Source organism: Poecilia formosa, unplaced genomic scaffold (genome assembly GCF_000485575.1).
Source record: "Poecilia formosa unplaced genomic scaffold, Poecilia_formosa-5.1.2 Scaffold137, whole genome shotgun sequence".
NCBI lineage: Eukaryota > Metazoa > Chordata > Actinopteri > Cyprinodontiformes > Poeciliidae > Poecilia > Poecilia formosa.
This window is the reverse complement of record NW_006800076.1, coordinates 24,039-52,006: the sequence shown is the minus strand read 5'-3', so window position 1 is coordinate 52,006 and position 27,968 is coordinate 24,039. Positions and strand designations below refer to the sequence as shown.

The window sequence follows — 27,968 nt, the reverse complement described above, 5'->3', positions numbered from 1 at the left end:
TTTGCCCATCGTTTTGTCTGAATGTTGCCATTTGCCCTAATGTGTCATTTACTCTTTTTTTGTTTTAGTTTGTTAGGGAGTACTCCACCGTTTCTATTTAACCCAGAAAAGGATTATTTTAGTTTATTAGTAATATTAGAAATTGTGGAGTACGCCCTATTTAGATCAATATTATACAGCCCAGAAATTGAATCAGAGTTAGAATAACTACGAACTTGGAATCCAGAAATACTAAACAGGAACAGTCACTGCTTAGTTTATATAACTTTTAACTCAGAAAAGGATTTGGCTCCCTTTCTTCTTTTTGTTTTTCCTTTGGTTTATTTTGTTTGTATTTCCTTTTAATTAATGTAGAGCACTTTGAATTGCCCTGTTGCTGAAAATGTGCTATATAAATAAAATTACCTTACCTTACCTTACTAAGTACTTCACACAGCCGCAGTTATAAATTGCAATAAAATGAAAACTGCTCGGTCCACAATAATATGTCTGTTCCTTCCAATATATCACTTGACTGCAGCAACTCTCCTCCATTTAGGGTGAAAATGCATTTTGCAGCTCTTTGATTGATCCAAGCAGTTTTCAGGACGTTGCTGCCGTTTCCACATGAGTTTGACAAGTTCATTACAAAGACAAAGATGACAACAAGGGCTGCAACATTTCTTCACACTGCTCTCCTACTGTTTTGGAATAGTTTAACTTCTCCCAGTTCTGGCTGTAAGAAAGAGATCTATGTCTTTTTTTTTTTTTTTTTTTTTTTTAAATACATGTGTATTTAGGCTATGAAATAAAGTTTGCATTTCTCAGAAGATTAAATAGTATCACATCTTGTTTGCTGCCACACTTATCCGTCAGCAGGAGTAATCATTAGAGTGAGATCGTTGGTACTGAAGTGTCTGATCTTTGTTTGCTCTGACGATATGCTGAACGGTCGGAGTCATTTCATAGTTTCTGCTCCATCTTTGTGCAGAGTCGACTTTTATCTCTTTTGCAAGGCTAAGAAAAGTTATCATCTGCCGAGCTGTACTACCGTTAAACGCACATGAAGAGTTGGATAATGTGTCTTTGATATTAAATTTGTGGGCTTGATAATGATGCTGAGGATTACTGAGGAGCTGAAATGATAGAAATTCAAATCTCTCTACTACCAATGACCGTGTGAGGGTTTAATGCATCCTGTCATCGCTTGATTTGCTTGACGTGCTACTTTTATAGATGACTGACGAAATAATTGTTCCTAAAAGATGACAAAGGTTCAGATGAGACTCTGTCCTTCAAATTGAGCTGGAGGTAATCTTTCCTGTGCTGAAAGCGAGTCGTGGCGACATTATATTTTGGGATTCAAATTCTCAGAAAATTTCCACACTAAGATGTGGAAATTGTTGTAAAAGAAATATTTAATTGTGCGAAGGCTGGTACTGAACAGTGGCAAAGTATGCCACTTTGGATTTAACCTTAAGTTCCTGCATTGTTGTATGGCATTACAAGAAAAGCAATGTTCGTACTGTAGAGATGGTAGGAAGACGGCGTAGATGTGATTGAGCCTTCAGGATCAAGAGCTGCAAGTAGCCAACATAAATTATTATCCACTGATTTCAATACAGGTGTTGAATTGTTTACTGAGGATAAACATGTAACTTACCTTTTAAATTGTAAACTTTTCTCTCTATTTTTATTTTAACATAACGTTCTGCAAGCAAGTGTACCTCAAGTTTTCCCCAGAGCACCTTGGCCAAAGGAAATCGTATCCTTCAGTTCTTCAAATTTAGAGTCCATGATAATATATGGTCTTTGCTACTGTCCACTGGCAGGATTTGTGTATAAAAGACAGGAATACTTTTCCAGCAATAAGAGTAAGACACTTTAGATTTATCATTTAAATTTGAATCACTTGCTCTGCCAATAATCTGATCGCTACCCCGAGTTTGTCCGCCATTGTATTTTGGAAAAGAAAGGCATGCAGAAACTCCTGATGCAGGTTTTGTCTAGTGCCGACATCGACGACACACGACTGTGGTCCCGTATTGCTGGCTGGGTTTTGGTAAACTTAATGATGTCACTGTCTTCACCTTACAATTGACCAGAGGGCACTTAAAGGCGGCTCGTCTTTGCGTATGGCTGAAATGTTATGTGAAAAGAGGCTGAAAGCTCAGAGTCGAGGGCTGAACCAGTGTTTTCTTTACAATGGTAGCTTGGCAAAGAGCCCATTTAAATCAGAATTTTATTCATTTCTCTTTTCTTTACTCGAAACTGTGAAAAATGGCACGTAGCCTATAATGCAGTCTGACACGGAAAGATGGATTCCTAGAAAGCTGAAGGATGACGCATCTCATTCTTTGCATCAGGGCTTTACAGGCTTTTATTACTTAGTTTTAGACGTTACTTTCAGGTAATTTTTATTTGCAGCTTTAGTTTTTTTTTTTTTTCTTAGGGAGGGTGAGGAGGGCTCAGCACTGCTATGTTTTGTCCTTTCTAGAAATGAGATGTAAACTAATTTCTTATAATCAAATATCCCATAATATTTTGAGCAGATTAGTAAAAAGGGGGGAAAGAAGCAGCCAGTGACCAAAGAAAACCTTTATCTAGATCTGCAGAAAAAAAATGACCAAGATTTTCATTTTTTTTAAAAAAGAGTCTAGTCTCTTGGAAGGAAAATATAGAGTTGTTTTAAAACATTATTTTCATGACTCTCTCTGCAACTCCCTGTTCTAATTTTTATCAACCATAATAATCAGCACATTTTTTCCCCCTCCCTCATAATGTTTGCTGACCTTTCTGTTGATGTAAAGGTCAGCTTGCTTGCAGGTTGTTTAGGTTTCTTGAATAATGAGAGAATCTGTCATAAAAAGTCTTTCTGATTTAAAATGCCCCATAAGTCATCCTTTATAAGGACTTTTTATATCTAAGTTTTGTAGAAGGAGCCAGAAGCCCTGAAACATCCTGAACATAATGAGCTCTTCTGTATGAAGGTAATTTACGCTTTCTTTCAGGTAACCAATGGCCTCATCAGTCAGCCTAATGATCTGAGAGGTATAAGGCATTGTAACATTTCAAAACAAAATAGCTGTCCTACTCTTCTGCAAAGGCACATAATGGGAAATTAAGGTCACCGGCTCCTTAGCTTAAGAAGCCAATATTTGCAGAGTTGTGGTGGCTTGAAAATATGTAACCTGTATTCTTCTGCCAATTTTCTCAAGCTGGTGTATAATTGGCAGTTTTATAATAATAAAAACAACTTAATAAACCTCTGTTCCGGAATAACATACAGTTCCTTAGTAACGGAGTAATGGGATTTTGCAGCAAAATGTGAAAACGATTTTCCTATAAATACATACATGCTAAAGCAGGTGGTGATGAGCAATTTAGATACACTAATGAAAACAAGTATTTGATTCCCCGCTGACATTTCCAGAATGGAGAGCCCTGCAATTTTCATCATAGGAACACATTAACGTCTGAAGACATCTAAACTCTTCTTCAAAATACTGAGAAATCATATTCAAACATTTGAGTTTAAAGAAAGTTAAAAATATATAAGAAAAATCTCTCGCTTATTATTAAATAGGAAAAGGTTTAATCTGGTTTAATGTCTGCGAGGGAAGAATAAATTCTTTTTAGACGGTGAAGGCAAATATCTGGGTTCAGCTCTGTCCAACCTTAAACGAGTTATATTTTATTGCGGCTGAGTCCTTGTACTTGTGCTGCAAGAGCAGCTCGTCATGTTGCATTACGTGCAGCTAGAACCACATGCATAAAAAAAACAGCATAAAAAAAACAGCATTTTAAGAGCAAAAATTCCCAACGTTTGTCAAAGTACCTTTTTTTTGTTTTTTTTGTGAAAGGCAAATTTTACCCCGTGGCACCAGAAAGGAATGTTTCTCTCCAGAGAAAAACGTGTTGCAGATTTAGATCACGCATTCTTGCGTTTCAGGTCCTCGACAGTCACTGGTGAGTAACGCTTAGTGAGCATTATATCACTGTGATAAAAATGGAAACATCTCATGCTTCATCCCGCATCATCTACACCCCAGAGGTTTTGTTTTCTGGCCCTGCCGAGCTTACTGTGTCAGGGTGTTAAAGCTACAAGAGTAATTTATTTTATTTAATGCACAGATCTGCTTCGTCACTGCGGGCTGAAAGCTTCTGCTTGGGAGCGCGCAGCTTTGTACAGGGCCGTAGTTATAGCCTTTACACGATTAGACCAATCAAGAGTGCCGTTTTTAATCCTTACTACTCGGGTTCGTCCTTGTTTGTATTTTGCACGTTTGATGTAAGAGGTAATGTGTGCAAATTTACTCTGGGTGAGGTGTAAATTATAGTGGAGCACGACTGGCTGTATGGCAGGTTCAGTTTGGCATTTTCAGCGCCACAAAGCTGTCTCACCTGGATCGATCACCATGGTAACCAAAGCTGGAAGCCCACTTTGTGGCAGTTTAGTTTCCAGATCAGAGATGCACGTATGGTGACTTTTTTTTTTTCTTTTTTTTTTTCCCTCAAGCCTGTTGAGAACCGATGTAAATGCCATATTGTGTAAAAAAAAAAAAAAATTATTCTGTTCATAAAAATATGATCTCCAGTGACGAAGGCAAATCTTGTATAGATCAATATATTGATCTATAAAAATATTCTGATCTGAAGTCTGTCTTGGAAGGTCCTGCAAAATAATTATAAATGTATAAATACTGTTTATGTTTAGCTTCTAGATTTTACAAACGAGTTCAAATGTGTCTTTCAACATAATGCCACTAATAATAGGGGTTAAAATGACGTCATTTAACATATGTATTGTAACTCTTGATCAGATATGGACACATTTAAATGATCTCTCTTTAAACCTGTCTGGTTTTATCGGGCAGCATTAAGGTGAAATGTGACCTTAGGGCGCCATAATCACACATGGTGATGTAGAGAGCCTTGGATGGCTATAAAGCCGAGACATTTGGGGGAGAAAAAAAATTAATTCATTTAATGCTTTGTGCTGGACTGTGTTTGAAACAAGCACTCTTGGAAATTGAACACTTTGTCTTGTGGAAGAGTTGGCCCGTGTGTGTGTGCGCGTGTAGAGGCAGCGGGTGATGATTGAACTGCTTTGAATGGAGTGAAAATGTCTCACACACACGCATCACACACCACTAATTTCTAACGGCGCAGCTCAGTGCAGAGTGTTGTAAATGAGTGTTTTAATGACTCCGCTGTCCAGGCCATGGATCATCGCCGGAGTCTTGAGAAATTATTAAAATGTGACTCACTCAAACATTATTTTAGCTCCCAAAGAAAGGAAAAAAGAGACAGGAAAAACATGGATGTGCTTCAGGGGAGAGGAAATTTGTTTATTTTAAATCTTTCTTCAAATCTCTATAGCCTTTTTTTTATTATGATATTCTAAAATGTGGGCCACATTAAGCAGCTGCAGAGATTCAAACAAATTCAACAGAGCTGCTTAAAGCATCCCATTTAAAATTTATTGAAAAGAGATTTAGGCAAGATGTGGGGGGAGAAAATCAATTTGCAACAGTTATGAGTTTTGAAAACAGATATTCACATCGATTGGCGCTCACACTTATCTGTCTGCATGTAAACAAACGGCCCATGGAGGAAAGATGCAAATTACGTTAGCCTCAGTGATGCTGAAAGTCAAAAATCAGCTGCTTGGTCTGTGTGCCTCACAGGGGCGGGTGGAGGGACTGGTTTGGTTTGGAGTGATGTGCTGTGGCACCTTTACATGAACAGCAGCAGAATCCTACAAAAGTATATAGAACGTAAGGAGCAGTACCAATAACTTGCTTTTTATTTTATTTTTTGCTCAAATTTATTAACGTTTCTCTGCCTTGTATTAAAGTTGACTGAGCTCCACCGCCAATAAAATGTGAATTATACGCAATGGTGTGTAAACATGGAAGAGAATTCAAAGTATAGTTTGAATTTCTCCATTTATTGAATCACACAGACCAACTGATTGAGTTTAGCAACTTAACATCTGGTTGAAACGATCCTTTTAGGTTGGAGTCGCCAACGAGAATCCTGACCATGGAGGCTCCGAGAGGGGTGGAAGTGAGCGCGGCCATGGGGACGCTGAAGATCGGCAGCAGAAAGGACCTGCAGCTGGAAGCCACAGAGGGAGAGGTGAGGGCATCTCGAGTTACAATCCCCTCCGGTTTTCTGTTTTACTTGGATCGTCTTTCTCCGTGGTTGGCTTGTAGAGGGCATATCGTCTTCTTCCAGCACATCCAAAGACGTGCTGGAAGAAGTGTAATATGTTTTGTCCTTATATTTCACCATTATCTGTCCATCAAATGATTCACCCGTCTGTCTGTAGATGGTTCTTTAGATTGTTCATCTGTCCGTCCATCCAAACACCTTTCCTTGTATTCTGGTGTATACAGGTTCCACATACGAGGCCTGACTCCTCTACGGAATATGATTTTTTTTTTTTTTTATTGTTTTGTTTCATTAGTGGGGCTCAAACACACACAGACATTTCAAAATTTGTGTTTGGAGGTAATTGAAGTGCTTGTACCTCCAGGAGGATTGTTGGGATTTGCAGATGCACAGTGGAGGACAAGCGTCTCAGCTTAACTTTTCAGTTTGCTCTGTGATTGTTTTGGTCATTCGGAGGCTGATTGTTGCATCTGGTACAGAAACATACAAGCCAGAACTTTTCTGTATTCTTTAGGATAAAATTCCAGTATTTTTGTGAGGAAGCAGAATAAAGACAACTGAGTGACCATAAGTGATTAAAGTAACAATCGTGGACGTTTCCTTTCAGTGACAATCAGCTCATATAAAACTGAGAATTATGGCTGCTGCAAACATTTATGTGTAAAAGTAAAGACCTGTTTCCTGCTTTATTCTCATCTGAGCAGTGCTGCTGTCTTTCACATTCAGTTTGCCCTGACAGGTATTAAAGAATCGGTTTCCGGCGGTTGTACATCGCACCAGGACACGTCGACTGATTTGTTTGACTCCCAGTGCTTCTGACGTTTTTCTCCTCCAGATTCTCCTTGATGCCGACAGCATTCGGCTGGAAAACCTCCCGCTCGGCCTCTACGCCGCGTCCGCCGGCGAGCCCTTCAGGAAGCAGGCCGTGTACGAGGTGTGCGTCTGCCCCAGCGGCAAGATCTACCTTTCTCCAGCTGAGAGCGTTTCCACCTGCCAGGCCATGAGCAGCATCTGCCTTTGGAGCTGACCTGAGAGCTGCATGTCGTGACGACGAGCAAAACCTGGGTATCGGCTCTGCGATCTGAGATTACTGGAGTGGAGACGGGAAGCTTCAAGCTCTGAGCTGTCAGCGCTCATAGCAGGACAGAAGCGTTCAAACCGCTGCCTGCAGAGCATCGACGGAGGCTCACACTTCACTGACTGACTGACTGAGGAGGAAAGTCGGAGAAGTTCTCTGAAACCAGGAATATGTACAGATCAGTTGTCACAATCAAACCACAGACAGAGGATACAACTTTTATTTTTCTACTTTTAGGTTTATGGAGATTGTTTTAAATTTGAAAGAAAAAATAAATAAATAACAAGGTGCCTTCAGTTTTAAATGGCGTCACGTTGAAACCGTCTTGTCAATTAGACACAAAGGGATTTAAAAAAAAAAAATAAAGCAAGCACAAACGAAAACTTTGTCTAATCTAAATGTATGTTTCAGCAAAGCTGGAGACGCTTGGAGTCAAATTGAAACGGGTTTGTTGAGTTTATTAGCAGGAGTTCATGTCAGATAAGGACCGCTTTGAAGATGCAGATGAAAGATGTTTACCCAAATCAAAGGTAACTATTTATCCTGTCCTTTGCTTCATTTATGCCGTACCACGTTTCAGAAAATATTCTGGCTCTTTCTGTCGTAACTTGTGCTCCTTTACAGCTCTGTGAGAGGTGCCGCTCCAGCCAGAAATTTAACTTTCACTTGAGGAATAATTACATACAGTACTGTTATTTATTTTAAAGGCACTCATTGTCTTTATACAATATTTTCTAAACCTGAAATGTGACAGTGAAGGTCAGCAAATCCCAGAAACTTCATGTTTACTTGCTCATTTCAAATGTAGTTTTAATGCCGTGTTGTTCCTTTTTTTTTTTTTTTTTTTAGCAATGCACCAACATCACTAGTAGTGAAACAGACGCTCAGAATGATGCTGCCACCACCATGCTTTACAGCTGACGTCTAAGATTAGAAAGCCTCTCATTGTCTCCTCCAAACATTTGTCTTCTCAATCTTTGGTCTGATAACGTCATAAAACTTTCCTCCAGACGGAATTTGATTCGGTGAATTCCAACATCTGCAACCACTTTTTGATTTTCAAACTAATTTAAGTTGTGTAATAACTCCGACCAGGAAACTGCAAATGTTTAAAAATACTCCAGCTCGGTGTTCGTTCTAGATCTGTTTACTTGCTCTCTCCTGTTTACTCTCCTGCTGGTTTTCGTGTTACACCTGTGACCGTCTGCTAACGGCATCTCTCTCCAAGGTTTCCCGAAGGCTGTCCAACCTGGGCTCGCCAGCTGAGAGCGAGGCAGGCGGCCATGTTTCATCTGACCTGATGCAGACGCTTACTCCCTCAAGGCTTCCAGAGATGAGCTTGTCTGGTAAGAGACCCATCACCTTATCTTAAGGGTGTGTTTCAGACATGCAGCTGAGCATTTATCTTCTGCCCCGAAGGACAATTTAAAGGGCAAATGTTGTGTTTTTTTATTTTAATTTTTTTAGAGTCAAAATATCTGAGAAATATCAAAAAAGTATGAAACGTAAATAAAACACATTTGGTATTTTTATTGATTTTCAAAGAAGTAAGTCAATTTCTTTTCGTAAAAGAGTCTTTTTTTTTTTCTCTCTAAAGTGGAAAGGCATTCCCAAATATGGATGATGATGTAACACGTAGCCAGCAGATTTAAACTGAAAACCGATTCGTTTCTTGGCGCAAAGGGCCTCTTTATGTTTAATTTGCAGCAGCTTCCACTGGTTTCTCTAGATGAATGACACAACATACATGTCACTACATCTGCAGAGAATTGTGCATCCTGATATTAAACGGTAGACGAGAAAAAATACAGCAAAACGCATCCATCAAAGTCTTTGTAATGTCAACAATGACGGCCTGCTTGGCTGAATTGTTTTTTTGTTTTTTTCTTTTAGATCATAAATTATCCCCATAATGTTAGGTTACACTACAGACTTCCTGTGAGTCGCACTGATTGTGGCTAAAATCCTCCCGTGATGGATTGCTGTTGATGAATTCGGGGACCTCCGAGGCCTGATAGGTGGGTGATAGCGGCACAGCTGACCCCGGGTGGCTTTCACGTGCACACATGCAGAAAGCAGGTGGAAATCAGTGGAGCCGTTGCCAAAATTGCCTCCAGATACCATCTGAGCTGGAGCTGATGCTGGCGATGGGGCTGAATAAAGATTTTTATCTATGTGGGGCCTGAAAGTCTCCGCTGGAAACACGGGAGAGACGTGAGAGGTCGTTTCAAACTCAAATGTCTTTCATCATTAATTGGTGACCAGCAGTTCATTATGAAGTTCTTTCCGCATTAAAACGACATTCTGTTGTTTTTGTGCTCTTCCTGCTGCAACAAACTGAGTCACACCTCATGAATATGCATGGCCTCCATCGCTTCAGTGCTGGTTCTTATGAAACTCGCATCAAATATAGTGTTTTTCTCTGAGCAGCTCAGTCAAATCTGAGTTTAGAGGAAAGCCACAAGTTCAAAGTGCCAAGTAAAGATTTTCCAAATGAAGGGCTCAGGCTGCTCACAGTTTCGAAGTTTGGGTTTGTTTGAACTATTTTCAATACTTGGATAAATATCAGAGTCCCTGCACTGTGTAGAAAGACCAAGAATTCAGTTCAAGTATTTTGGGGCTAGGAAATTATTTTAGTATTTTCATACCCATTCCCATTCTTTAAATATTATCTCTGACAGCCAGCCGTCCGATCGTTTTCCCATCCATCCAGCCAGTCCACCTGCTTTCCAGATTCTCTGGGCTACAGTCCAGAAAGCTGCAAGATGGGATTTTTCTTTGTTTAGACCATGCAGTCAATTAAACCTGACCAAACTTTTAAAGAAAACTGCTACAAGAATTTGAATCATGCTTGGAAAAATCACCTTGGTGATTAATATGGTTATTCAGGAGTTTCCCTCTAGAAATGTTAAAATGGAGAAACATGTTGGAACCGTGCTAGGTGTTTGTTAAATTTATAACTTAATGTTTAAACTCCATCTGCAACTTTAATGTAGAAATCAATTAGTTTTAACTTGTATATTCCTATTATTGAATGCATGCAGCACTGACTCTGTCAAATGTGTGTCTCACAGGATTCAAAGCTTTCATCTTTGGCTAAAGATTGAGTTGTGTTTGACAAAATGCATCAGCCAAAGCCTTTCAGTATGTTAAAACTGGCTCATAAATACAGCCACTGTCTAACAAAATATCCTGAATCCGGAAATATTTAGCCCTAGTGTGGTGCAAGAGGAAAACGGTACAATCTGAGGCGCAGCCACCATAAAGTAATTACCAGAACAGTTTCTAGTTAACCTCCTGTCAGCTGACTAATTGGACATTTAAGACGAGTCCCTGTTGCCTCATATTAAACGGGCATAATGGAGTAAAAGCAGAGTTTTATTGGACAAAAACTGAAAAATAGTTCTAATAAAATGCCTGAACGTGACTGTAAAAGCCAGGTGCAATGAGTTTTCATCACTCAGAAAATAATGTGAATCAATACCATCCAACACCAAACAGTCTAGTGAGTTTTAATTTTCTAAATGTAAAGCAAAAAAAAAAGAGATTTGGGGAAAGACATTTTAACACATCGACTTCCAGTAAAGCAACGACTTTCTGGGTCCATTATGGTTTCAGAAGAGTGGGGGTGGGGGGGAAATGCAGCCCTCTCCTTTTTTTTAATGTCACTTTTTATGTTTTACCATCTCCCGCAATGTAGACGTGTTGCTTACTGAGTGGAGATGCAGACAGGGCTTCACCTGCCATCTGCCGGGGCATTACGAGGCGTGTGCTTAGCCACAGGCAGTCTGAACAGAAGTGGCCTGAGGAGAGAGTTTAATTGCCGGGGTTAGTGACAGATTTTATCATAACATGCTGCTGCACGGTCACAGCTGGATGCGCGTTACACATCCCCTCCTTCTAATTAAGCCCCAGAATTACTGTTAAAAATCCAAATTGGGTTCTCAACAACTGCTCTCGTCAACTCCCCATGACATATTTTTCAAAGCGTGCAGTTGTGATAAGAACGCCCTCCTGAAGTTTCGGGGGGCGGTTTCCACATCAGGACGGAGTAAAAATGATGTGATCTAAAGTTATTTCCATCTAAAACACCAGTGCACAGAGCCACAGCGGATTCCCCACTGTCATTATCAGAGAGAGCTGAAACCAAAAGGGAGAGTTTGTGCAAAGCCGAGAACAATCCCACGATTCATTAACTTATAGAAGCACCTTTTAGCACCAATAATTTAAATTACAGTTTTTTTTCTGCAATACTTTCCGTTTCTCGCATCATTTTCGGATCAGTTTTCATTTAATCTTCTTTAAACAGCATCGCTTCTGTTCAATACGTGTCTTTTTTTGACTTTTTGTTTCCTCAGGGCGAAGTCTGGTCTTTTTGCAACGTCGTGATTCTTTTGTTTTTCAGACGTTCTGTTGCGTTTGTGATGATGGATGACCTCACACTTTCACTCCGAGTGTAAACTTTGGTTTGCAGAGGAGTTCACAAATTATCCAGTGATTTACAAGGTGTCCGGTTCCGGTGACTGATTAAAAAAAAAGCCCATATCATCACCCTTCTGCTATCATGCTTGCCTCTGTGTGAGTGAGATATTTATGCTGATATGCTTTTCATTTGTTTTGGTCTCATCTAAGACAACACTCTGGAGGTTTTGTGGATCGCTCACCTTTGCCATATTCTTGGCAGCCCTCCTCTCAAAAAGCCGCCCGTCTTTGGTCTTTTTCTAATTAGACTGTCTTGAACAGTAACATTCATTGTGGTAAGAAAGGTCTGCAGAATCTGACATGGAGCTTATGTTGTTATATTTATATATATATATAAATTTATCTGAGCATTTCACACTCTGACCTTGAGTGCTCTGGGGCTTCTGCTCCTGGGAAGACTGCCAGCTTGTCATAAATGTTTCCACCTGTTAATAACCTTCCTCTCTGTAGTAAGGTCCTCTTCTGACCCTTCCCAGGTCATTGCTGATGTCTTTCCATCTTGGCAACATGTTAACACAAAACTGTATCCTCAAGATCTGAAAGCTGGCGGGTCTTCTGCTTCTGCAAAGGTGGTCAGCAACTGGCTGCTATTTTCACAATTAAACCCACTGGAAGCAGCAAAGGTGCATGTCATTTTTTCACAACTTTTTTCTTATAAGGGCTTCATTTTTCATATATAATCTGATCAATCTGTTTTCTGTCGTTTTGTTTTTTTGTAGGCTCAAGCCTGGATGCAAGTGATTTTAAAACCTGGTAAAGATCAGGCCATTTTTATTAATTGCTTATAAATAAAATCCCGGGCCTTGAAATGTACTTTTTGCGTGTTACGGTTTGGGTCTGCAGCAGAAATGGCCCCGATAAAACCAAGCCTCGGTGTCTGTTACGGTAGCATCATGTCTTTGTGTATTTGGTGAGGAGAGTTTCAGGTAGATTAAAAACGTCTCTCCTGACTTCTGAGGATTCGGCAATAGGTATTTGTGTGTTGAGATTGTATCTGCCTTCAGTTTTAGCTCTTCTCACAGCAAATCCAGGAGGCCCAGATTAACTCTCAGATTTGATTTCAACACTTTTAAAGTGTCTATATGGGTTTACACCCATAGACACTTTTCACGTTAGAGCAGAACGTGTTTAACTCTTTTTGGAGAGTTGGTACCTTAACTCTTATAAAGTGTCAAGTATGAAATCTGCTGGAGTTAATGATTTAACACTTACTAACACTAATTCAGTGTTAGATGTTAATATTAATTCTGAGAGAATTTCTTTAACTTCTTAAGAGTTATTTGTAATTAATATTAAATAGGTACTTTATTGTGTTGAACTTTTAAAAATTCTTTGGAAAATAAACATTTAATAAAGAGGCAATGATTTTCTCAAATGCATTTATTTCAAAACGTGCACCATAATTACAAAACGTATTACAACGTGGAATAATGTGCATGTTTCACATGTCGCTTTCCTTCACATATCGCTTATTAAAAGGTCCGACATATCAGCTGGGCAATACAACATGCAGTATGCTTAATACATTTTTCTTCAATACAATATGCATGAAATTGTTCAAAGTACAAGGTGTAGAAAGTAAAGCCTGTATCAATGCATGCAGTTCATGTAATATGATAGAGTACATTTTCTTTTAACAGGTAGATTGCCAGATATTGCATAACAGACCAACCTGATATTCAGATCCATCATTTTTTATCCAGTTTCCGTTTCTGCTCATAAGAGACAGTTCCTCTCTGCACTCCACCAGAGAGATGTCCATCACTAACAGATTGTCTTCAGGTTGTTGGGCTGTTCGTGATGTTTGGCCGGAGACACCAACATGCTCCTCTACTGCATCGGACCGTCTTCAGTCTCTGAGTACGACAAAGGACTCTGGATCATAACAAACAAAAAACAGAACAATAAGAAATGGAGCGAAGGAATACATTTTTACTACTCAACTCAACATTACAGAAATGTTGAGTTTCACAGATATTAACACTTAAATAATCAATTTTGGAGCTTGAATCTTCGAAGAATCCATGGAGGGATCAGGAGATGGAGGTTAGGCTGAGACTGGAGATTCATCCGCAACCAGACTGGTTCTAATATATACAAAAAGGCAATAAAAGGATTAAAACATGCTGCAAAACGTAGATAAGAAGACACAACAGTGGGAATAATGCTCTCAACATGAAAAAGCCTTTTACAGTTCTTCACAGGGGGAAAAAATCGATCAGAAAGGTTGATAAATCTGACCAATACTCATGTAAACGTTCAACATCACGAAAAAACATACTCCAGATTATTACGGATGTGTTCAATTTAGCAAAGAATTTGATTGAATGTTCACCGGCTTGACTTTTTTTTTTCCAACACTTATGCTCCGCTAACATTCGGCATGCTAAGCTAAAAATGCTAACACCGAGCCGTCTATCATACAGGTTGAGTTCAATTCAAAATAATGGTTATAAACCATCTCAGAAAAAAAATAACTTACCAAGCGCAGTAAATAACTCAGACAGGTGGAAAGTAAATAGTCCTGAAATGACTTGGCTTCTGTCGCTTCGCTTCGGTGGGAATCTGTGATTCTCGGTGGGAGGCAGTGAATGAACTCCTTCAGTGTTAGAGCCGCTGGTGGAGTTCAGAGTTCAGAAGTCAAGAGTTATTGATTCCATTTTAACACCTCTAGATTTGATANGCCTTCAGTTTTAGCTCTTCTCACAGCAAATCCAGGAGGCCCAGATTAACTCTCAGATTTGATTTCAACACTTTTAAAGTGTCTATATGGGTTTATACCCATAGACACTTTACACTTTAGAGCAAAAAGTGTTTAACTCTTTTTGGAGAGTTGGTACCTTAACTCTTATAAAGTGTCAAATATCAAATCTGCTGGAGTTAATCATTTAACACTTACTAACACTCATTCAGTGTTAGATCTTAATATTAATTCTGAGAGTATTTCTTTAACTTCTTAAGAGTTATTTGTAATTAATATTAAATGGGTACTTTATTGTTTTGAACTTTTAAAAATTCTTTGGAAAATAAACATTTTCTTTTAACGGGTAGATTGCCAGATATTACAGTACAGACCAACCTGATATTCAGATCCATCATCTCTTATCCAGTTTCTGATTCTGTTGATAAGAGACAGTTCCTCTCTGCACTCCACCAGAGAGACGTCCACTCACTAACAGATTGTCTTCAGGTTGTTGGGCTGTTTGTGACGTTTGGCCGGAGACACCAACATGCTCCTCTACTGCATCGGACAGTCTTCAGTCTCCGAATACTACAACCAGTGTCGGACTCTGGATCATAACAAACAAAAAACAGAACAATGAGGAATGGAGCGAAGGAATACATTTTTACTACAACTCTAACAACAAGCCTCCATTACAGAAACGTGGAGTTTCAGAGATATCAACACTTGCATAATCATTTTTGGAGCTTGAATCTTGGAGGTTAGGCTGACGACTGGAGATTCATCCTCAACCAGACTGGTTCTAATATATACAAAAAGGCAATTAAAGGATTAAAACATAACACCGAGCCGTCTATCATACAGGTTGAGCTCAACTCAAAATAATAGTTATAAACCATCTCAGAAAAAAAGTAACTTACTAAGTGCAGTAAATAACTCGGACAGGTGGAAAGTAAATAGTCCCGAAATGATTTGGCTTCTGTCGCGTCGCTTCGGTTGGAATCTGTGATTCTGGGGCGGAGGCAGTGAATGAACTCCTTCAGTGTTGGAGCCGCTGGTGGAGTTCAGAGTTCAGAAGTCAAGAGTTATTGATTCCATTTTAACACCTCTAGATTTGATACGGACACACTTTGTTTTAACACTGGATTGTAACTACTAATAATATACACTCCAGAGTTGCATAAACGGAAAGTGACTCTATTAGAGTAAGATTAACTCTGCTTTTGCACAAAGTCTACCAACACCAAAACATTTAACACTTTTGAATTTGCTGTGGGTGATCACGAAGCATTTAGAAATCCTGCATACACCTAATGAAGAAGATTAGAGCAAACTTTATGTTACGCATCATTAAATTCTTCACTTTATACGTTTATTGCTAAACATAAATTGTAATGTTTCTATCTAGATTTGTTTTTTAAGTGCAGTCTTTTTTTTTTTTTTTTTTTTTTTTTTTTACATAATTCTTTAACTGCAGACCTGCTGTCTGTTTTCAGGGGGATCTCAGGAAACATAATTAGTATCCAGCACCAATCATATCAGTTTTTATTGACCATCATCTCAAATTGAACCGACCCAGAATGGTTTGACTTGCATCTGAGCAAAGTTTCAGCGATGACGTTTCACTGCAGTGACAACAAAAGGTCGGTGCTGCCACCTACTGGCCGTCAGAGAATAAGATGAATGCCTCGTTTTTGGTGAAAACTATTGCAGCGCTGATTCAAGCTTATAAAGACGTTGTGCATCCTCTGTCATAGTTTTGCAAGTTAAATGCCATATCAGTTGGAATTAAATGGCACATTTCTAGCAAAAACACAGAAAACCAACTTGAGTCAGAAGATGAGAAGGAAAAAAATGTCCTTGTTACAGAATTTTTTAGCTAATTTACTGACTTGAGAATAATTAGAGAGGGTAAAATATGGAGTTAGAACTTATGAAAGGTGCTAGCATATTTTTGAAGGTTGCAGTGTTCACTGAGATCTATAAATCCATCATTAAAAGGCTCACGGCTTGCCGTGGATGAAGGTGACTCATTTTTTTTTTTTTTCTCTTTTGTTTTAGGTTTTTGAGTTCAGTCATCTTGGTTTTCTCTAAACATTGCGCTGTGCATTGTGGCCAGCATGTCTCCACTTCCTTAACTTTTATACAGAGTGATTGATGTTAAGTTGTTTAAGTGGCCCTATAGTCATTTCCTGATTGACGGGCTGCTGCATAAATATAACCATTATATTTTAATGAATTAAATATATTCCTATGATTGTCAGTTTCTGACTTCTGCCCACTCATACTTTCTGTGGCAGCACTAATGGTTCATTTTCTGGATTTAACTCGTCATGAACTGTTAGTCCAGTTAAATTGCACACATTGTTCCAACAGAATGTTCTTGTGCAAAAACCCAAGTCCTGCTATTGGTCTGGATGTCACTTTGACATTTTCCTCCGACCTAGACTTTCTGTATGACTGATTCAGTTTCTCAAAGGGAAACTGCTCAACCCTTCGCTCGCCGGCTGCTCATAGACAGCGACAGAAATCACCACTTAAATTGCTCAAAAATGACTTTTGAAGACCAAACCAAAAAGTTGAGTTTTTTCATCCAGCCTCCAAAGTGCTCTGTATTACCTCCAATTTAAAAACTAGCGTAGTTAAATCCTGTATTTGTACCAAACCTACGTAGCAGGAGGGGTTTGTGCAACAATGAAAATGGGAGAATAAATAAATTGCACCAATAGACAATTATGGCAAGATATACGGTTAAATAATTGCTCCTTCAATCAGTTCATGATTATGAACTAAAAGAAACTTTTATTTAATTTACTTTAAAAAAAAAAAAAGACAAATGTGGGAATGCCGACAACTAAAAATGTTTTTTTGATGATTTTCACTTAACCAGCACTTTATTAATTCCTGCAATAGAAACGGCAGGCAGAGCAGGTGGAACCATAACTCAGTCTGTTCTATCTGGACAGAAAAAGTTACTATCTCAGTGCAGCTTCTCAGCAGAGGCCTGGGAGTTTCAGCCTGGCTCGGCTGAGCAAGACTTTAACTCTTCACTTAAGAGTGTTGACAGATATTGAACCTTGAACCTGTGGGACAGAGCCTCTCCCTTATCTCCATTTGGCGCCTCCTGGAATCTCTGAACACTCCCTCATGTTCAGCAGGGTGAAAACACAGAAAGCTCACACAGAAATCTGGCTGCGGCTGCCGGAGCAGATGCTTTTTAGGCCACCATGTTAGAAACGTTACTTTCTAAAACTCCATTTTAGCAGTATGCACCCAGCTCTAGATCAGGGCTCCCTTTGCATGCATTTGCATCCATGCGGTCGGTGAGGCATGGAGGCGTTCAGCCTGTGCCGAGGCAACAGAAGCCCAGGTTGTTTTAACAGAGTCCACCTACACCGGCCATCTCCGTGTCAATCATACAGCTCACTCTCTTTAGTGCAGCTTCTTAACTGGTCACTTCTTTGTCTTTTATTTTTAAGAAAATGTGATTGCATTATATCAATTCAGTTTAACCCTTTTATCCATGAATTATGATCCTGTGTGTCAGGATTTTCTCCAAATACAAAGTTATTTGTAAAATACACCAGTAATATTGTTCTTTAGGGGTTATCTGATGTCACAGTATTTCTTTTTTACCTCCAAGAGTCGTCTACCGTAGGAGGGACCGGGTTGGTTGGCATGCTTTTTTTTTGTCTGTCAGCCAAATTGGATTTAACAAAGAATTTCTTGCACTTGCAGCTGATGGCCAGTAGTTGATAGTGTATTTCATGATGTATTGGTGTCCATTTCAGTGGTCTGTGTGCACTTATAACATAAAAATCCACAAGAAACACAAGATAGCTGTCCACTGTAGTGACCACTATGCATGAAAGGGTTAATAATATCCCTCCCAAAGTAAAACTAAACGTCACAAGTCGCATCAGTTGTAGAGAACTGCTAATCCACCCACTTTGCTTTTGCTGCTCCTCTTTACAGAGGAGATTCTTCAGGGTCCCTTGCAATGGAACCTCTTTGTCATGTTAGTTTCCTTCAAAGTGAAGTTATGACACATAAACTTCAGACTCAAACAGAACTTCAGATTAATAAAGCATCTTTAATTTTCACATTAGGAATAGCCACCTGGTTAATAAAGGTGCAAGTGTGCACAACCTCATCATGGTCAATCACTAATGACAAATCAAAGAGAATAAACAGCTATTCAGTCTCTAGAAAGGGGGGGGAAAAAAGCTTATAACACAGGATGCATAGAACTGTCCTTATTCAAATGAGAACAATTAACATATTTTAAGTTTAGAAAGAAAAAAACTGGATACAGAAATGATGCAGGCTGTGCATGTAAGGCAGAGATTCTTCTAAAAGATCCATATATGAGTACAAGGTCAATGTAAAGTATACCTGTTATATAACCGTCTTACTTCCTGAACACATCATGACGCCTTCAATATAATGTTTTAATCAATTTAATACTGTAAGCGGGTGATTAACTGTAACAAACTGGTGTTGTACTTCATCAATACTTGAAGCCAGTGGCACTAATATTAATATATGGCAACATTCAAAATATAATGGTGACCTTCTTCTGAACTTTAAGTCTTTTAAATTACCATTAAGACAATTCTGTTTTAAATTATAGCTTAAAAAAAATATCCAAACAATAATACTAATAATAATAGCCCATATTTGGATTAATGAGAGTCACCTTCTCTGACAATACAAAAGAGTCAGATTTCTGTGGCTAAACAGGAGTAAAAGCGTCGGGCAGGAAAACCTTAAAGTTCGGTGAACACCATCGTTTCATCTGGAAGTAACAGCGTTAAGATATTCTGCATCTATTGATAATATTTTGATGAATCAGAGGCTTCCTGGGTCTGGATTGTGATCACGAAAACATCTTTGGTTTCCCACCACCTTCTTCCCGTCGTCTGCAAACAAAAGAGATATATATATATATAATTTTTTTTTTTACATTTAAAGGTTTGCTTGTGTTGCTTTAGTTGAATTTCAGTCACCTAAAATTCAGGGTGAAATAGGTTTTCTCTTGAGAAAACGGATGGCGTTACATAATGACTAAGAAAAAAAAAAAAAATGCAATTAAATTTTAATTCTCCCTAAAATGTTTAACACAAACCTGAAGTTCTCATAATGTAGATCTCGAGCTCTGAGCGCAGACTTGGAGATGCCCATCCCTTGAGGAATGTGGTCCGGGTATCTCACAGCTATCTTTATGCCCTGCAGATCATAACCCTGGGGAAAATAAATAAATATTTTTAAAAAATGATAATACATGGCAAGTTGGAGTGTCACTGAAAAGGTCATTTATTCCAGAAATTATATTTCAACAAAACTCGACGCTAGAAGTCAGCTCATCACACAACCTGGAATAAAAAGGAGCGTGAAAGTCGGGGATATTTCCAGGATTTAATAATCATGTTGGAGACAAAATTCAAGAAAAGTAAACCCTGACCAAGAACTGAATGCATATACTGTACATGGATATTCTTTTCATCAGGCTGACATTAAACTTTTTTTTGTTAAACTGATACAATATTCTAATTTTCTAATAGACCAAACTCTGTAGGTTTGCAGCTTTTAGCAGTTTCTGCACATTTCAATCTTTCAGTAGATTTTCATTTTTCTTTGCACATACCAGGCCGAGTCGCTTTGCACAACAACGTATCAAAAACAAAAACCCACCGCAGTGCAGGATGGACAGAGAATTTAGTGGCTTAACTTAGCAGAGCTGGCATTTCTGCATTTAAAACAGAACCTTCTCAGATTTATTCATGCAAAGGTTTTCTTTATGTTCATTGTCAGCAATGCTTTGCTGCAACTGAAGCAGAACGACTGCAGGAAAAAAAAGATGTTAAATAATATATGTGCTTGAAACATCCGTCATTTATGATGACGTCGGCCTCCTTCGGATAACTTTTCAGAAATGTCAGACTGGTTTGCAATGTTTCCTTTAAATTACTTTGCATTGTGCTCTGAAAACCCTGAAGCCAAATAAATGCCGACTAGAAAATGAACGTGTGCAGTTGAGAAGGACACGCTTTTTTGCGCTGGACTTTCTAAAGTTCACAATTCTATTTGTAGTCTTGAGTAAAATCGAAATAAATTTTTTAAAAAAATTACGTCTCACCTTATCTATTAAAATTTTAGCTCAAACCTGGACAAGCAAATCAACAATTTATAGACTTTTCCAGACTAAAAAAGCCTCAGGTTTGGTCATAAATCCAGCATGAAGTTGCATATGTACTTACATGAAGGCGTCTGATGGCTTCATCGCAGTGCTCTTGCTTAGTAAAGTTCACAAAGGCACAACGTTTGACGGTAAGAAGCTTCACACTGAAGACCGGGCCGGCCCTGCAAAGGACGGAGTTCAGAAAATTCAAGAAGTGAATTTTAAACTGATCCACTTCTCTGGATCAATTTAAAACGCATCGAAGAAGTGAAGTTAGGCATGGGTGGCGACCAGAATCGATCTTTTAAAAAATTATTTGGTTTAAATAACACAAAGGTTTTCAGTTGACGCTTTTTGTCGAAAAGTACATCTGGGATGCAAACAGCCTACAGGACCATAAAGGGTTAAACTCCAGCTGCTAGTATCAGATTAAACACTCAAAAGGCACCATAATCTAATCTTCTTAAAAACCAACTAAAACTAGAGTGTTTATTTGATTTGGGGTTTTTTTAACCACTGTATACATCTCAAAAATTGCTAAAAAAAAGAAAAGTTAATCATCAATATCACCAATTTTAGCTGACGGTGACATTTAATTTATCTCACGTTTAATTGTGACTGAAGTGGAATTTAACCGTCCGTTTCAAATTACCATTAAGTGAAAGAAAACTCATTACCCTATTGTTGCCATGGGGATATGCAAAATGGTGACTAATTTTACTAAGAGTGTGCCAACACTGTTGAGCTGTTCTGACTCCAAAAATATGAATGTAACTGGAATATTTATTTTTGCGGCTGCAGGAATTATTGTTGCTTTTTTTCCCCCAAATAAAAACAATCTGATTATGTTTTTATGTTAATAAAATACCAAAATTGTATTTTTACTCGGTATTCATCGCGCCAGCTCTCGTACCAACCCATGCCCAGACACAAACATTTCTTACTTGCTAAACAACTTGCTAATCATGGCTTCAGTTACTGGAAAACACAAGTTTCCCACCCAAACTGGAAACAACTCCCTGTTAGAGAAAAGAGAACATGTTGAATAAAAAGAAAAAAAATGATGATTAACAGAACTGAAGTATTGACCAGCTCATGACTTTTCTCATAACAGGAAGTGATGAATTCAAACTCTCCAAACTACCGATGAAGGACGCTGGATACTCACGGTGGGGTTCTATCACTATTTATCCTCCCAGCCTGGTTATAAGCAGGCTTGGACTGATTGTCGACATCGGGGATATTCTGAACTAGGCCTAAGGGTTTGTCCAGAAGAGGTTTCTTAGTTGCATCATGTGACTGAGCAGAAGCAACAGGCGCAGGACTAGAATTGGCAGAGAGAACTGGAGAGACTCCGGTGACGTTTGCTAGTTGAGCCGGTGGGAGAGATCCATTTAAAACGGCTCCTGAAAACACACAAAGGGCCTTTAATCAGCGCTGCTTAGGTGGAACTGTCCACGATTATCTCAAGTTATTTAAGCTGCAGTCCAGAATCGGCAGCTTTGGGACTCACCTGGTGGACGGTGTAATTTAGACAGAACCTCTAAGGCTTTATCTACAGAACCGTGAATGATTAAAGCATTGGAGCTCTGCTCCCGGGTAAAACTGTACGCCTGAAGAAAAACGGAAGAAGAAGAAGAAGAAGTAGTAGTCAGGAGAAACCAGCAGAACAGTCCCATCTGTGCATCTTCAGGATTTAGCTTTAAATTTAACGATGTAGTTATCCGTCTCACACACACCATCAGTTGTATTATCTGAACTCGCATGAGCTCCTGGGCCGCCTCTGCGTAGGAACTCTCTCGTTTCAGGACGTCCCTGAAGGCATCGGCGGCCTCTTTATATCTCTGGAAGAAAAGAGATAAAACCATTCGCTAAATCTGAATTCAGAGTGCCAGGGGTTTTGCTTTGACAATAATCAGTCAAAACATGTATGAGCCGACATCACGACTCGGCGACGTTCACACAAGGTCACAGTGAGGAGTCGGGACGACCTGAACTGATTAGGAGCTGCTCATAAAGCACCGTATACATGCAAAACATCTAAAAGGAGAATTATTTTAAAGCTTCACGGCTTCCCAATCCTGTACAACTCTACAAAGATATTTATTCATTTGATACTTTATACAATGACTAGTCCTAACATCATGAGTAAACCTCAGGAAACTGAGGCTCTACATAGACAGTCAGCTGGGACTTTAAACTCTGTGTTGCTCAACTTTAAACAGACTGAAAACTGAGCAATCAGATATTTATTTTAGCCACACTACGGCTTTTAATTACTTAAAACATGCTGAGAATCGAAAGTCAAGAGGATTTTTCCCGAGACCGACGTTAAAAATCCGGATACTTTAAGGCTGGGCAGATGAGTTTTGTAGAAACGTCCAAACAATCAGAACGACTCATGACATGTGATGGGCTTTCGTCCTACGAGTTAATTATTGTTGGATTTTTCATGCGTGTTGAGCTGAAAAATGTGAAACATTTAACAGGGTTGCTGTGCAGTCAAGAAGCTGCTCATGTGAATACAAGAACAGGCTGCAGGGTTGTTGTTTTTTCCTTGAAGTGTTCTGAATTTCATTTTTAAAATATGTTTTAATAATATTTCTGAGATGGTCAGTGTTTACTTTTTTTTTTTTTTTTTTTAAAGGAGGTCCTTAGCTCCAGTTTCTGTTTTCTTCCTACATTTAATTTTTTTCTCGGATAAATCAAATATTGTAACTGAATTTGAGTTGAACTGTAGGTGGAAACGCCTCACAATCAGATTAATTATCCAAAGGATTCACAAACCACAACAAATGACATCACACTGATTACCATCATGTTTGTATGGGTGTATTTCCAATAAGATCTTTTTACCTTTAGTCCTGCTAAAGCTTTGCCTTTTCTAAAGAGACCTTTCACCCATCCTGGAGAAACGCTGAGCGCCAACTCTGCATCCGTCAGCGCCTTCTCATACTCCTGCATCTTTTCAAAACAGAAGGAGCGATTCCCAAACAACCTGCAACAAAAAAAAAACTGTTCAAATGTTGCATAAAAGCCAGTGATTGCCTTTTTTTTATTAGTGTAGCATGTTCTTACTTAAACTCTTTAGGGTTGTACTTAATTGCATCGGTGAAATACTTCACAGCCATGCTGTAGTCTCCTGTGCTGGCAAATTTATTTCCAATAACTAAAAGAGAAAATGTCTTTGTTATGTTCCAACCGTGCGAAGAAGGTGAAGGTTTAACATTGAACAGATTGAAACTTACTTGCGAGATCGGTACTTATTTTTATATTATCTTCTGCAGAAGGAGCGCTGGGGACGACAGAATCCTGTTTTAAAAAAAAACCATAAACACAAAATCTGCACTTAAAGAATGTAACATCTTATTGTCCTCCTGAATCCGACTCTTCTCAGAGACTCCCTACCTTTTGCTGCGCCCCCTTCGCATCCTCTTTATCCTCAGACGTTTTAACAGGAACACTTTTAGACTTCTCCTTCTCTGGAGTTTTCTTTTTGTCCTTTTTATCCGATTTGGGCTTTTGCTCCAATTTACGCTGCGCTATGAGAGCCGCTTTGGTCACAAAAGAGCTGTTCATATCCAGTTCCTTAAGATAAGTAAAAAATAAATAAATAAATAAAAACTAGCATGGATGTGAAAGTCCATTTCTGAAGCTTAATGGAACTTGTTCAAACTTCCATCCCTGAAATGGATTTAGCAACTAAAAGGCAAACAGACATTTCAAGTTGCACCTCGAAATCGTGCGAGTCATTTTTGGCGTCTTCGTCGTCGGATTCCTGTCCGCTGCTGCTGCTGCTGTTGTCGCTGTCTGTGTCTTTAGCTGCAGCCAAGTTCTTCTTCTTCTCATCGTCATCAACACATTTACTCTCCTCCGACTCTTCCGCAGCGTCTCCCTGCGCAACAATGGAAACGCGTTTGAAGGATTCAAGAGCCAGAGAGAGAATTTCCATGCCATCTCGTCTTGATGTTGTGCTCACCTCTTCGGGTTTACCAGGATTTTGTTTCACCTTCTCCATTTGCTTTCTTTGCTTCCGTTTCTGTCGGGACAGAAATAAACGCAACGTCTCTCAGCATCTTGCCCCCTCCTCCACGGCTCGCGCCGAAAAGCCCGTCACTCACCTGTTTCTTGAGCCGCTTTTTCTCTGCCTTTTCTTTGCTCTTTTTAGTTTCTTGTAATAATCGGGCTTTTCGTTCGGAATCCTAGCGCGGCAGAGCAGAGACACCCGAGTCAAACCGGATTCGAGGGACTTCATCGAACCTTTCAAACGCAGAGGAAAAGTGCACTCACGCTCTCCTTCGTCTGAACTTTATAAGACGGCGGGCTGGAGTTGCCGCGAACCGAAGAGTAGTAATGCAGAGGGGACTGATAAGAAGAGCTGGACGCTCTGGTACGGTCTCCGCTCAAAGTATCGCGAGCGTAATGTTGATCAAAGCTGTGACGACGGTGAGCCCAGCTGTCATAATCGTCCACATCTAACTCTGCATCGTATTCAATACCTGCGGGGAGCAAAAACGTTTCGTTTACGCACTAAAATACCGACGAATATGACGGAAACATCTCTTTATTCCCTTACCGAGAAGGCCACATGTTATTATCCTCTGCATTTGAGGCTTGTGACCAAATAAGCCCACAACTTTTTGCTAAATGACAGGAGAGAGAGAGAGAGAAGGACACACAGTCAGATTAGGTCAGCATCTAAAAATGCAAAACTTCTCGAGAGTCAAACTAAATCCAGTTTCCGAGGCCGTCTGAAGCTCCGCCTTAGTTTGTATTCTTCGGCTGCAGCAGGATTTATGATCCTGACGTGGAGCTTTTCCAAGGTTTCACTTTCCATTATCCAGGAAAACCTAACTCAACAGATGAGCTCCTTTTATTGCATGTGACACACGAACCCAAGGAAGGAAGCAAACCTGGAACTCATGTGCCGGTCATTTTTAAATCCACAGGACAAACAAAATAAATCACTGCCACATGCAGGGGGAGGAAGGAAGCCACAAATTATAGATTAATGTAGCTTTTGAGACGATGAACTAAGAGGAAACAACGTGATTTCAACAGTATTTCTGACTAAAGTAAAAAAATAAAAAATAAAGCTGACTTGTCAATATGCATTATGTTGAACAGTTGCGAAAAATAGCTTAAACAAAAAAAGCAACAGTAGAAACACAGCAATTATATATCACTATCACCGTATAACTAATCAAGTGAACTATTTCTTAGCAGTACAGAGATACTGTTGTTTGTTTTCTAAGTCACACAAACCAATCTTTCAGCAAAACAATGCATCAGAGATTTTGCTTACAAAGGCTTCTGTTGAAATATGCACACCAACAACAACAACCAGTAAGCAGCGACTACAAAACAATGCTAGCATACTAAAAAAACAAAAAACAAAATGGAAGCAGCCAGTTGCGAACTCCAGCACTGAGCAAAGAAAAGGCAACTTGCCAAACTTTTTACATAGTTACTCAACAGTTATGGGGAAATGGCGGCATCAGTTTATTTTTAGGGAATAGTAAGATTATGTGAAAGGTTATTTAATTGTTTACGCTTATTTTCGTCCATCTATTGCAGAAAACAAATACAGATACACCAGTAAGTAAACTGGTGACCAAAATGAGATGGCTAAGTTTAGATGTCCGGCTCAGAAGCTCAAGAATCCCACTATTTCATAACAGTGAAGGCATCATTTTTACACAGCTACCATCTTACGCTGAAAAAGTTGTTGCTGAGAGAAAAGTGCTCAACATTAGCAATTTTCAGATTCAATTAAGTGTAATAAACTATTTTTTAAAAAAAAGAGAAACAATTTTGACTACAAGTCTACAGTTCATGAAGCCGTGTTTCTAACATAAATGATTCATGATAAAAGTATTCTGAATGTTGTTTTTGAATCACAATACGTATTATAGCTTTTAAACAGAAATCTGAATAATCCAAAATAATGACTGGCAGCTCAAATGTTCACAAATACCACACCTACCATATTTCACCTCCCACCAATTTCTCTCTCAAGACTTAAATATGCCAACATAAAGTAAATTGGATTTTTCCCACAAATGTAGTTTTGAGTTAGCTAACAAAAAAAAGACAAATATGTATATCTAGTGTTAAACTACCTAAGCTATCAGTCGGATTTGATTTTTTTTTTAAATACAAACTCAGAGCAGAAGTGTTGAACTTTTAAAAGACAAATAATGTAAAGAACAAAGAAAATGCAACGACCGATTGAGTCACACTTTCCATTTATGGTTTAGGTTAAAAACAAATATCAGCTAAATTCAGGTACGATCAAAATAAGCAGGTCTATTTTGTCTTTTGAAAAAGTTTATTGGGATGAAAACGAGGCCAGATTTTGGGTTCAATTCAGGTCAGCAGCTGCTACTTTCAAGGCCGTTCGCTCAATGCAACACATTCGACTGGGACCAAAACAACAGTGAAGATGTTACTTACGATCATATGAATATCCGTAAACTCTGAAAAGCATGAGAGACAGTGCATTTTAACGGTTAGGCTTCAATGGTAAAGTCTTTTATCTACATTTAAGTTGAGCGTTACTCCAATCTATTCGAGTCAACTAGCATGCTAACTGCACTAGCCATCAACTTCTAAACAAGTCCAAATGAGCATTTTCTTACCGGTTTCATCGTTAAATACCTGCATGTTTTGTATCACACGCCGGAGATCGACGTCTCATACGCTTCTAATCAACTAATGAGCTTCTAAAACAAATAATATACCAAGCGCCAGTTTCAGCAGCTTCCAACATGAGCTGCGTTTTTGTCTCGGCGCGCTCTGAACTCTTCTCAGCATCCGGTGAGGAAGAAGAGGAAAGCTAAGCACGACGTCATGGATTTTGCCAATGGGCGTTTCGGTGGTGTTTCAGGATTCGGATCGTTTGGCTCTACATCAGTCGGTTCTTTCGGATCCTGGGCGATTCTAACGTCATAGAAGCACGTTTAATATTTAATCGATAAGACTGGATACACACACAGACCCACTTCGCTTTAGTAAGTAACCACGACAACTTCACATTTAGTAAGCATAACACAAGTTTATATTATTATATGTGTTAAAAATGTTAAAGCACACTTAAAAACACAAGTAATTACTGGTAAGTGTCTGCCTGATTTTCGTTGCTTTAAAATCTAAACAAGCACTTTGAGTCAGAAGTCGGTTCCTTTCCAAAACGAGACGGCAGATCAAATTGACTCCGTCACCACCGATGCCATCATTTATGGCATTATTTACAAACGAAACTTATCATTCCGCCCCCTTCTGGTTATTTTAGTAATTACCACCTGTGTTTACCCCTTTATTTTCCGCTTACTCTAAACTTCAGTATTGTAGGCAAAACCGGACAAGTAGCAGTAGAATCTATT

General features: G+C 39.0%; 2 protein-coding genes and 1 long non-coding RNA gene across 8 annotated transcripts in view; 1 reads left to right on the top strand and 2 right to left on the bottom strand.

Annotated features, from left to right (window-relative positions):
- sgcz (sarcoglycan zeta) overlaps positions 1-13,923 on the top strand; it is a 43,194-nt gene extending 29,271 nt beyond the window's left edge. For 2 of the 3 annotated variants that reach the window (XM_007562528.2, XM_016676625.1), the window contains exons 7-8: positions 6,000-6,123; positions 6,995-7,620. In XM_007562528.2, coding sequence (XP_007562590.1) covers positions 6,000-6,123; positions 6,995-7,186 — 316 coding nt within the window. In that variant the 3' untranslated portion in view covers positions 7,187-7,620. Of the gene's footprint in view, positions 1-5,999; positions 6,124-6,994; positions 8,584-12,195; positions 12,343-12,438 lie in introns of those variants that run through there. The other variant, XR_001663396.1, reaches the window with a different exon arrangement.
- LOC107837380 (uncharacterized) lies at positions 13,085-17,207 on the bottom strand. Its single transcript, XR_001663397.1, has 2 exons — positions 15,509-17,207; positions 13,085-14,387 (listed from the first exon to the last, which is right to left on the bottom strand). It is a non-coding gene; the product is annotated as an uncharacterized LOC107837380 (long non-coding RNA).
- A 1,268-nt stretch (positions 17,208-18,475) lies between these two features.
- Positions 18,476-27,405, bottom strand: LOC103145189 (uncharacterized). Of its 4 annotated transcripts, none has more exons than XM_007562525.1 (18): positions 27,225-27,405; positions 27,040-27,062; positions 25,160-25,226; positions 24,874-25,082; positions 24,705-24,785; positions 24,563-24,622; positions 24,317-24,478; positions 23,992-24,171; positions 23,832-23,895; positions 23,662-23,752; positions 23,440-23,581; positions 22,323-22,427; positions 22,097-22,196; positions 21,752-21,989; positions 21,528-21,602; positions 20,663-20,765; positions 19,531-19,646; positions 18,476-19,324 (listed from the first exon to the last, which is right to left on the bottom strand). In XM_007562525.1, the coding sequence occupies exons 1-18, from the start codon at positions 27,247-27,249 to the stop codon at positions 19,282-19,284; spliced, it is 1,884 nt and encodes a 627-aa protein (XP_007562587.1). In that variant the 5' UTR covers positions 27,250-27,405; the 3' UTR covers positions 18,476-19,281. The 4 variants fall into 4 exon arrangements, with proteins under 4 accessions (XP_007562587.1, XP_007562586.1, XP_007562589.1 ...); XM_007562524.1 differs by having other exon boundaries at positions 27,244-27,405; XM_007562527.2 differs by lacking the exons at positions 24,705-24,785; positions 24,874-25,082; positions 25,160-25,226 and having other exon boundaries at positions 27,225-27,404.
- Between the last annotated feature and the right edge of the window lie 563 nt (positions 27,406-27,968).

Excerpts from the sequence above, each read along its gene's own strand:
- LOC103145189 (XM_007562524.1), bottom strand. The coding sequence starts at position 27,283 with ATGAGACGTCGATCTCCGGCGTGTGATACAAAACATGCAG. Across the intron at positions 27,063-27,243 it reads GTGTGATACAAAACATGCAG|AGTTTACGGATATTCATATG; the intron begins GTATTTAACGAT and ends CATGCTTTTCAG. Across the intron at positions 24,786-24,873 it reads AAGTTCAGACGAAGGAGAGC|GATTCCGAACGAAAAGCCCG; the intron begins GTGAGTGCACTT and ends CTGCCGCGCTAG.